Source organism: Quercus robur, chromosome 11 (assembly GCF_932294415.1).
Source record: "Quercus robur chromosome 11, dhQueRobu3.1, whole genome shotgun sequence".
NCBI classification, from domain to species: domain Eukaryota; kingdom Viridiplantae; phylum Streptophyta; class Magnoliopsida; order Fagales; family Fagaceae; genus Quercus; species Quercus robur.
In genome coordinates, this window is record NC_065544.1 from 51,350,518 (window position 1) to 51,362,141 (window position 11,624).

Here is an 11,624-nt window from a genome sequence, read left to right on the forward strand (position 1 = left end):
ACAATGGAGATATTATGCTCGCTTGAGAAGACAACGAGAAGACAATGAAAGCAGAAATATTCGATTGGCAAGACGTCATGCTAATTACTCAAGACAAAGGCAACAAACTTTAGGTGGTGATCACATTTTAGTGGGAGGCCCAACAAATTTAAATGAAGAAGATGTTGTACATTCTAATTCAACATCAACAAACCCATCACTAATGCCACCTAATCACGAGGATGGACGAAGTCGTCAGCTTACCCATATTCGTAACTTGGCACGCAATATGCCAGTTGAGCATAGGGCTATGCAAGAAGTCAGTGGTGAGATTATAGTCTAAGCTGTTTAAACATTCTTCATTGATTGGAATCTTATTATTTTGATAAAATCCGTAATCTCTGGCATGTTAATTGTATGTCAATGTATACAAAGATACTAAGTCAATGTTTATAATATTAAATTTAGGTCTCCCTCCAACCTATCCAACTATAATGGCGAATGACTTTGAGGCTGGATCAAGTCATATAAATTCTAATGTTACTACTGGTAAGTCTTATATAATATATTGATAAAGCTTTAACCATATTTTTTTATATATAATTACACCAATTGAGCATTTTATATAAATACATTGCAGTTACAGAAAGAATTGAAGGAGTTGAAAATATAGTTGAGCAAAACCAAGGGGATGCCTATAGAGAACAAGGTTAATTACTCAATGTCACCATTTTTATCCTCAATTTCATGTTTATATCCTTCTATAAACATTTCATCATTATTTTTTATATATAATAGCACCAATTGAGCATTTTCTATAATTACATTGCAGGTGCAGAAAGAACAGAAGCAGTTGAAAATATAAATTGTCAAAATCACGGGGATGGCTACAGAGAACAAGGTTTGTTACTCAATCTCACCATTTTAATTTCAATTTACATGTTTATCATTATCAATTTTATTATTTGTTAATAAGCTGCATATTTGAAACATTATTAATATTTTAATATTTTCTTTCACAACTATCATAACACTCTTTATCACTAATTTTTTTCCTCAAAATAAAAATTAGGTGTTGACAACACGTTTGATGGTACTGCACATGTAATAAATTGTATGCGAGGCAGATACAATTGTGCAAAGGATTATAAAGAAGGTATACAGACCATTAGGTACCAACTACCACAACCAAAGACATGTTACTTTTGTAATGCCCGTTTGTTCCATCGAGAGACATCCTCGATGTGTTGCAAGGATGGAAAAATATCCTTACCCAACATACCAATTTGTCCTGAATTTAGGGAGCTCATTTGTGAGCAAACACCACGAGGCAGACATTTCAGGCAATATATACGGTTTTACAACAACATGTTTGCATTTACCTCAATGGGAGTACACGTAGATGAAACCATGGCCTTGAATAGTCGAGGAATATATACATTTCGGGCCCAAGGTGCCATCTATCATAGAATTGGTAGTCTTTTACCACATACACCTCTAAGTGTACGGCATCTACAATTATATATCTACGACACTGGTCTTGAAATACAACGCAGAATGTCTCAATCTGTAGAAGCTCATAAAGATATTGTGCAACTTATTCAAAGGATCTTAGACATGCATAACCCATTTGTGGAGAAATTTCGTCAACTATCTCGAAGTCCAAATTTACATCAATGTAAACTTCTGATTAAAGAACAACCTTTAAACCAACCTCAATATTGCCTTCCCAGTGCTTCCCAAGTGGCAGCTATTATTGTAGGAGGAGAAGAAGCTGGTCATTTAAGTGGTAGAGAAATTTTGGTTCAAACATTTGGTGGTAATTTGATCAATGTTCAAGATACAGCAAGATATTATGATCCATTGCAGTACCTAATACTTTTCCCATTTGGAACATATGGATGGGATATCAATACACGTGACACTAATAGAAATAAAGTGTCATGTCGTGAGTATTATGCATTCATCTTTCAGGTAACAGTTTTATTATTTTCAATTTTTTTTACTTCAAAATGCCGCTTACACTATAAAATAACTGAACCTACATTTATTTTTACTAATGTCCAAGATTCGCGACGATGCTCTATCAATGATTTGGTATGGAGGACGCCTTTCACAACAGTATGTTATTGATAATTATGTAAAAATTGAAACACACAAGCTTAGGTGGTTTGAGCACAATCAAGATTCTATTAGGGCAGATCTGTACCAAGGCCTACAAGATGCTTTCCATGAAGGAGAGAGTGATACTGGTAATGTAAATTTTACACTTGAAATTTACATTATCTTATTAATGGCAAATTGGTAGGAATATTTATTAATGACCCAACTTTTTCACCTTATATTTAGGAAATGTTGGACATAGAACCATTCTACCTTCATCATTTGTGGGAAGCCCACGCGATATGATCCAACGATTTCAAGATGCAATGTCATTGGTTCAAAAGTTTGGGAAACCAGATTTATTCATCACAATGACGTGTAATCCAGGACGGGAAGAAATCCAAAATGAGCTTTTACCCGCACAAACCGCACAAGATCGTCCAGACTTGCTTGCAAGAGTTTTCAAATCAAAATTTGAAGAATTGAAAGATGATATTGTGGTTAAAGGGGTTCTCGGAAGAGTTATTGTATATGTGCAAGTCTTTGAGTTCCAAAAAAGGGGTTTACCACATGCACACATGCTTATAATTCTCGATGAAGATGATAAATTACATAATCCAGAGGATTACGATCGAGTTGTTAAAGCAGAAATACCGTGTAAAGAGGAACAACCTCAGTTACATAAAGCTGTACTGAAACACATGATACATGGTCCTTGCGGAGTACAAAATCCAAGATCACCATGTATGAAAAATGGGCGATGTAAAAAAGGATACCCAAAGCCTTTCTCGCCAGAAACCTACCAAGGCAATGACTCATATCCTGTTTACAAACGATATGATACTAATAATCCCATACCATTGAATGATCATTGCAGGATTATGGTAGACAATACTTGGGTTGTTCCATATAATCCTTGGTTACTGCTAAAATATAATTGTCATATTAATGTTGAAATATGTTGCAGTATCAAGAGTGTAAAGTACTTATACAAATATGTGTATAAAGGCCCAGATCGTGTCTCTATGGAAGTTAGACCAGGCCCAAATTATGATGAGGTCCAACAGTACATTGATGCAAGATGGGTATGTGCTCCAGAGGCATGTTGGAAGATATTTTCTTTCCCTATGTATTGAATGTACCCTGCCGTTTTTCGTTTGCAAATTCATCTTCCAGATTGACAACAGGTACATTTTAGACCACATGAACCAATTGCTAATGTTTTGGAGCGAAGTAAAAAGACAATGCTCACTGAATTTTTTTATATGAATATGATTGATCATGATGCACGAAATTATCTATATAGAGAGTTCCCTGAGCATTATTGTTGGGATTATAAAAACAAAACATGGACACAAAGAAGATCTCATAAAAAAGTAGTGGGCAGGTAATATACTGTTTCACCATTTGATGGAGAGAAGTTCAATTTGCGTGTTCTTCTTAATCATGTCAAGGGGCCAACAGGATTTGACGATTTATTGACTGTGAATGGGATAACCTATCCAACTTTTAAACAAGCAGCTGAACATAGGGGTTTACTAGAGAATGATAACAGCATACGACAATGTCTACTTGAGGCAAGAGACATTCGAATGCCGTCAGCTTTAAGAAGATTGTTCGCAACAATATTGGTATTTTGTTTACCAATTGGAGTAAGAGAATTGCGGAATGAGTTCTATTCATATATGATAGAAGATTACCCATCAACATCTATTACAACAGAGACACATCGTACAAATAAACTTCTCAATGATTTAGAGGCATTACTCTTGCAACATGGAAAGCATATTACAGAGTATGATTTGCCGATTTTAACTGGAGAATGTGACAATGATTCAACTATACCAAGACTCATACAAGATGAGCTAACTATTCCTAATATAGATGAAGAATTCACTTTAATTGAGAAGTTGAATAACGACCAGAGACTTGCATATGAGACAATCATGACAGTTATTGATCGTAACGAAAGCATAATATTCTTCGTCGATGGGCCAGGGGGAACTGGAAAAACATTTTTGTATCGCACAATATTGGCAGCCTTGAGAAAAGCTGGTCACATTGCAATTGCCACAGCTACATCTGGCATAGCAGCAACATTACTCCCTGGTGGAAGAACAGCGCATTCCAGGTTTAAGATTCCTTTAACTCTAGATGCTTCATCTACTTGCTCAATAAGTAAACAATCAGACTTAGCTAAGCTTATTAGACGTGCCACCATAATAATTTGGGATGAAGCCCCGATGGTAAATCGACATGCACTCGAATCTTTAGATAGAACATTTAGAGATATTATGGAAGTAAATTTACCTTTTGGTGGGAAGGTGCTAATTTTGGGTGGAGATTTTCGTCAAGTACTTCCGGTTGTTCCAAAGGGTACAAAGGCAGAAATGATTGATGCATGCATAGTCAAGTCCCCATTATGGAAAGATGTCAAAGTATTACATTTGAAGCAGAATATGAGGTCTAGCAATGATGAAGAGTTTGCTGAGTACATACAACACATTGGTGATGGGAATGAACCATATATAATTGATGATTTGATTGAACTACCCCCTTCAATGGCAATGCAATGGGAGGGTCAGCATTCTATATACAACTTGATTGATCAAGTTTTTCCAAATTTACAAGACCATGTCAATGATGCAAGGTATATGGTTGATAGGGCTTTGCTAACACCTATAAATGATGATGTTGAACAACTTAATGCAAAGATAATTTCTCAGTTTCCAGGAGATGAGTTTACATTACATTCTTTTGATGAGGTTGAAGGAGATACACAACATATATATCAACAAGAATTCCTAAATTCTATATCTCCAGGGGGTTTACCACCACATATATTAAGGCTAAAAAAGGGTGCTCCAATTATGTTGTTGCACAATATAGATCCAAAAGTCGGATTATGTAATGGTACAAGATTGATATGCCGTGGATGTTTTAACAACGTAATTGATGCTGAAATTTTGACTGGACAATATGTGGGTACACCTTTTTTTTGCCAAGAATCCCTTTAAAGACAACAGAAAATGTACACCTGCCATTTGTAATGATCAGACGACAATTTCCTGTACGTTTAAGCTTTGCACTTACAATAAACAAAGCGCAAGGTCAGACAATTCCAACTGTTGGAATTTATCTTCCTGATCATGTTTTTAGTCATGGCCAATTATATGTGGCATTGTCAAGGGGAGTCTCCCAATTCACCACAAAACTATTGGTGCAAAAAGGCAGAATACCTGAGGAGGAAGGTGTTCACACAAAAAATATTGTGTATAAAGATGTTTTGTTCCCTTCATCATAGGTATTAATTAACAATTGAAAAGAACTGTCTTACATATAGATTTATTTTAATAATTTACAAATTTTAATGGTTATGCTATCTTCATTTTAATATTTCACTCTTTGAAGTTTTTTATGTATACAATTAATTGGTAACAGGAAGAATGCCTAACTCAAATGTGAGGATTGAGTCCACTATGCTAAATAATGGAGTGCATGCTGTTCCTACTGCTCATTGGGAGAAGTGGAAGGATGATCAGTCAATATCGAACATGGAGGCCATTGATAACAAGGTATATTTCTTTCTAATGATATCAATAATCAGCATCATTTCTATTGTTTTATCAAAAATAATATTAAAAATGTCATGTTGCGAATGGGTTAGGTTCGAAAATTGCAAATTTATTCACCTGGTTGGGGATTCAATGTTCGAGCTGACAAGAAAGAGCTTTGGAGAGAAGTGAAACGAGTTTTAGAGTCACAAGAATTGGAAAGGTTTGTTATGCTATTTTTAAAAATAGGAAAATAACTAATTGATAATTTTAATATACAAACATTTTTTTTTCCTTCATTTTGAAGGACCAAGAACAAAGACAAACAACAAATCGCTGTCAAGAGCAATGAAGTTTCCAACATCCATAAGAATAAAGACAAAGGAAAAATGAAGTTTGATGTGATCTCTAACACTCATGCCAACAGAGACAAACGGAGAATGAAAATCAAGGACAATGTGGTTTCCAACATCAAAGAGCAAAAAAAGATACGAACAAAAAAAATCAAGGACGATGCAATCTTCAACACCAAAAACAGTAAAGACAAACAGAAAATGAGAGTCAAGGACGATACAATAATAAAGCAGGTACAAAACATTACCACGTCTACTTAAAAAAAAAAAAATTTATATAGTTTTTAAATTAATTTTTTTTAAAATTTTGGTAATTAAATGATAGTTCTTCAAGTCCCAAGCTAAAGTAGACCATTTCACATACATGGAGCTATGCAATATCATCACAAGGTCAGTTCAAATATTTCATTTTACAAGTTTATGCATGATATTTATAGTGCTTATCATTATTATGTACGTTTTAAAGTCTCTAATAATAACACAAACTAACACATTTTGTATCATAGGTTCATGGCAAATGCTGCTGGAAAGCAATTAGAATGTGAAACAAATAGCATTGCTCCACCAACTTCTCCACCGTAGTCGTCATAATATTAATAAGTTCACCTATTCCATGTTTCAGATGTAGTGCATTATTTTACAGTTTTATCATAATTGCTTTTGGCAAGGTCATCACATGTATTTTGTAAGTAGTCTTATTGTTACAGTTTTATTATGCATTTTCAATATATGCACTATTTATAAGATTTATTTAGAGGATCTTTTTTTTCCTCCCCCTAAAGGTTAATACTAAATTATTGCATTATCTCCCAATCAATAATACGTTGATTACTGCATAATTTTTTTTTTTGGGGCAAAAATGGATAATAATTATGGAATACTAGCCTCTGAGCACGCGCTCACGCGCGTGCTCAGAGGCTCTTCTATTTTTTGGGTAAGGATTAAATTAGAGCATTTATTATAATTTGGAATTATTATATTTTTCAATCACAAAAAAAAACCTAGGGGTGTGATGAGTGTCATGTGTAGAGAAATAATTTTTCAATCACAATAATTTTTCATCACAAAAAAATCTAGGGGTGTGATTGAAAAATTATTTCTCCACACATGACACTCATCACACCCCTAGGTTTTTTTTTTTGTGATTGAAAAATATAATAATTCCAAATTATAATAAATGCTCTAATTTAATCCTTACCCAAAAAATAGAAGAGCCTCTGAGCACGCGCTTATAATGGATGTCTTCTTTCTCCAAAAAAAAAAAAAAAAAAAATCACCCTATATACGTATCTTTGTTTGGCTAAGATTGGTGACAACCATATGGTTTATATAGATTATATAAAGTGACGTAGCTAATTTGGTATACGTTTAGCAGGTGGCATAGCCAATTTTGTAAAATTATTGTCATACTACTAAAATACTTTTTAAAATAATGTATTTCTCTAGAAGGAATTTCATTATCTTATAACTAAAAGACTTCTTACAAAAATTTACTTCTAAAAAAAATGCAAAGAAGTTTAGGCACTGCCAAAATTCTTACAAAAAAAAAAAATTGAAGAATTAACACAAACAAAAATAATAAATAAGTGTTGTTATATCTTACTAATAAAATTTTATCATGATTTTTAGCTAATCCTATGACTTAGGAAATTTTACATATTTTGACAAAAGTAAAATATAAAATAACCCATAGCATCACCAAAATTGACAAATTTTGTTATATCTTACTAATAGGATTTTATCATGATTTTTAGCTAATCCTATGACTTAAGGAATTTTACATATTTTGACAAAAATAAAATATAAAATAACCCATAGCACCACCACAATTGACAAATTCTCATACATAAGCATGGGTTACATTCTAGTTTTTATAATGAATTGAACATACAATTCTACTTTCTTATATTTGTTGACTTTTGCAATTACATGTTCTTTGTAGCTACTAATACGGTAGATGATGAAGAATTTTGGTGAAACAAGGCACATCTTAGTACTTGAATTAATGATAAGGAAAAATAGGTGAGTCTCTATACATGGGTGCCAAATTTTGTAATTCGACTTTCAATGCAATTGAATTTTTTAGAGAGATACTTTATTAGATGATTACATATTCAAATATTTGATTTTGTAGTCATGTACTGTCTACTAATTACATTTTACCATTTAGTAGCATAGCCAAAGTTTGTTTTTGAATTTCAAAAAATGAGCTAAAAATAAAGGTGTGGTTGGATGAGATGGGAATAGGATTGTATTTGTTTGATCATATGTAACATGACTTCAAAATTGTAATTTGCTTTAAATCTCAATTGTGCCAAAACCCAATTGCTGAAACAAATCCAAGATGCTGCCTTGGGTGTTAATGCATGGTGCAATGGTGAGTTCAAATCTTCTGTCCTATTCTTTTGGTTCCACTCTATACTTTTTTTTTTTTTTGAGGGGGTTCCACTCTATACTTCATAAATAAAAACATGTCAGATGTTCATCCATTTTATTAAATGCTAAATTTATGTCTTCTATTATTTCAATTACCTAAATTAAATAAAAATAAAAACCTATCATATTCCCTTTGCCGGAAGCCAAGCGATAAGAGATAAGTTTAATCTCTTCTAAAGGATTACACATAAAGATAGCAATGTGCCGGAGTAATTCTTTTATTTCCGATCTATTTTGAATCCATTTGCTTCTTCCTTGGCCTAAAACGATCCAAACTAGTCCCTTGGTTCAAAACGGTCCAACCATGATCTCTATAACTCACTTGCAAAGATCATCATGTAATCTCCACGAACCATTCATTGCAACCATCTGCGATAACCTTGACCCAAATCGGTGCAACCAAACAACACCATGGGTTGCCACCATATTGGGGACATATTTTTCGCTGGAAGACTTGTTTTGCTCTAGTTGCCATCTTCTTCATGGGTTTGGGAGGAACGAAAGTAGAAGAGTGGTGAGTTTCGTCAGAGATGTTAGGCTTGGTGTCAATGGTTGGCTGTGACAATAGTGGCTTCCGGCGAAAGTGGTGGTGGGGCAGTAGGAATATGATGGCTTATTTATTTATTTATTTATTTTAGGTAACTGAATTAATAAAAGACATAAAATTAGTATTTAATAAAATAGACTAGCCTCTGAGCACGCGCTCACGCGTGCTCAGAGACTCTTCTATTTTTTGGGTAAGGGTTAATTTAGAGTATTTATTATAATTTGGGATTATTACATTTTCCAATCACAAAAAAAAAAAAAAAAAACCTAAGGATGTGATGAGTGTCATGTGTTGTAAAGTCTCTCACCCGAACTTATCTAATATTCCATTCCAATGACTCCTCAATGCAATCCAAAAAATTTGTGCATACGTGAACCTGAGAGAGATAAAAGAATTAGAGTTAAACCAAGTATTTAAAAAAATAATAATAATTAACAAACCAACGTTAGCATACATGTTGTTAAAGATGATAGCTTAAGTTTGTTAGAGTTTGTGTTTGATTGAAATTTTGATGAGATAATTTTTCCTGAAAATCCTATTAAAATTGTTCAGAATAAAGATACATATCTAACTCCCTACAAAATAGGACAACTTTCTGTTAGTTAACAAAGCAAACTCACCTCACGTTCTCTCTCTCTCTCTCTCTCTCTCTCTCTCTCTCTCTCTCTTCTTTTTTCTTTTTTCCTTTTTTTCTTTTATCAAGATTTATTTTTTTATTTTTTCAAACTTCACTTTCCTTACTCACGTTTAAAATTATTCAGTCACCACCAACATTTCAAAATTAATTTAAAAAAAGAGAAAAGAAAAAAAAAAAGAGAGTAAACATGATACATTAAGAAAAAAAAAAAAAAAAAAAAAAAGTAGAACTCAAGGTTGCTACATACCTAAACAAAAAAATTTAACGCCAAAAACATATACATTCAGTCACAACCAACATTTCAAAATTACATTTTAAAAAAAAAGGAAAAAAAAAAAGGATAGTTAAAATACATTAACCAAAAAAAAAAATGTAGAACTCAAGGTTGCTACATACCTAAATAAAAAAATAAAATTTAATGCCAAAAACATATACAATGATGGTAAAAAAATATTAAAAAAAAAACTTTCTTAAAAAGAAAAAAAAAATATGAAGAAGGGAAAAAAAAAAGAAAAAAAAAAAAGAAGTGAAGTGAGGAAGGAGAAGGAAATAGTAATTGATCAGTTATATGTAACTATTTTTATTTCAATTCAAATTTTTTAAATAAAATGTAAACAAAGGCTATTAAAAGAGGTAAGGGAAATCATACTATTTAACAGCTTACGAATGATTTTGAATACTTCTTTTGTAGTATAAGACAGTCCTGTCTTTGGATCACAATACCTACAACATGAAATGACAATTCATTAAGAAGTACAATGGTGGAGTGTATGAAGGAACCATTTATTTCAAAATTACATTTTAAAATAAAGAAGAAGAAGAAAAAAAAAGAGTTAATGTGATACATATAAGGAAAAAAAAAAAGTAGAACTTAAAGAAAGTCTATCATAAACAAAAGAAAAGAAAACAAAGAGGAACTTGCAAAAGATAGAACCTGAAAATTTATTGAAGTTCTGACAGTAAATGTCTTTAATCTGAAGAAAAAGAAAGGAAGATATAGAGCTAAACTAAATGTCTTCAATTTGAAGAAGAATGAGAGAGAGAAAGTGAGACAGAAACTGCAAAGTGTATGTGAGTTTGTGATTTTAAAATGTAGGAGTTTTAATTTACATATCTATCCACGGTAGTTGAAAACTTGTAAATGGGTATGATGAGGGTATTTTAGGTATAAAAAATATGGAATCCAAATAAGGGAAGCCTCTTAAATAGTAGTATAGATAGATGAAGATGGAGTATATTTTTATTTGTGGAGTAGATTTTGATAGCTGGGGATGTTTTACGCTGTAGTGTTACGAAAGTCAGATCATTTTCAAATGGATTTGGTCCAATGGATTTGGTCCAAGTCCTTACTAGCAAGGCCATAAAAAAATGAGCCCAACAGTCAAACGCTGGTGACTTTATTTGAGTATTGGGCCCGAGAGACTAATGAAGTCCAAGAGGTTCATGGGCATTCGTCTCCAGATGGCCCAAGATTTTTTAACACTATTTCTGACCATAGGGAAAAAAAGTTTAAACCATGTTTTTTGTTTTGTTTTTTTTGTTTTTTTTTTTTAAATAAAATCAATATTCAGTGCACAAAACTCCTTTTTTATTCTAAAAAAGAAACTCCCTTTTTGTAGCATTTAGAAAAGGTTATAGTTTTTTTTTTTTTTTTTTTTTTTTTTTAAATGAAGAGGTTATAGTAAGCAGTATTATACCATGTTTTAGATAAAGGAAAAAAAATAGTTTTATCAATTAAAAAGTCAAATTTATGAAATTGTTTCAATTTGATTCTCTAACATCCAAGAAAGCCAACTTCATAGGGATGATACAAGCACCTCCATAAAACCTAAGCCACAGCACATCCTCAAGTCCATATATTGCATGATCCAATCAAGAATTTTCTAGTGTGTGTTCGTTATTAATCAACATTGATGATGCAATTCCGGGAAAAAAAATTATGAAACATCAAGAAATAGGAATAAAGCAAACTTCAAGTGTTGAAGATGTAAAAACATAAAATGATGATATGTTCC

General features: G+C 32.5%; 1 protein-coding gene across 1 annotated transcript; it reads left to right on the forward strand.

The window, feature by feature from the left end:
* Window positions 1-473: 473 nt before the first annotated feature.
* On the forward strand, window positions 474-6,571 carry LOC126705197 (uncharacterized). The gene is made up of 15 exons (XM_050404114.1): window positions 474-528; window positions 620-688; window positions 812-880; window positions 1,052-1,151; window positions 1,536-1,953; window positions 2,048-2,231; window positions 2,329-3,001; window positions 3,050-3,167; window positions 3,537-5,081; window positions 5,135-5,333; window positions 5,524-5,657; window positions 5,750-5,859; window positions 5,944-6,223; window positions 6,315-6,379; window positions 6,496-6,571. The coding sequence occupies exons 1-15, from the start codon at window positions 474-476 to the stop codon at window positions 6,569-6,571; spliced, it is 4,095 nt and encodes a 1,364-aa protein (XP_050260071.1).
* The last annotated feature ends 5,053 nt before the right edge of the window (window positions 6,572-11,624 follow it).

Bases quoted from the DNA above. Each gene is read 5' to 3' on its own strand.
- LOC126705197 (XM_050404114.1), top strand. From the start codon at position 474: ATGGCGAATGACTTTGAGGCTGGATCAAGTCATATAAATTCTAATGTT. The intron at 5,082-5,134 runs TGCCAAGAATCC...CCATTTGTAATG, and splicing joins ATGTGGGTACACCTTTTTTT to ATCAGACGACAATTTCCTGT. The intron at 6,224-6,314 runs GTACAAAACATT...ATTAAATGATAG, and splicing joins ACGATACAATAATAAAGCAG to TTCTTCAAGTCCCAAGCTAA.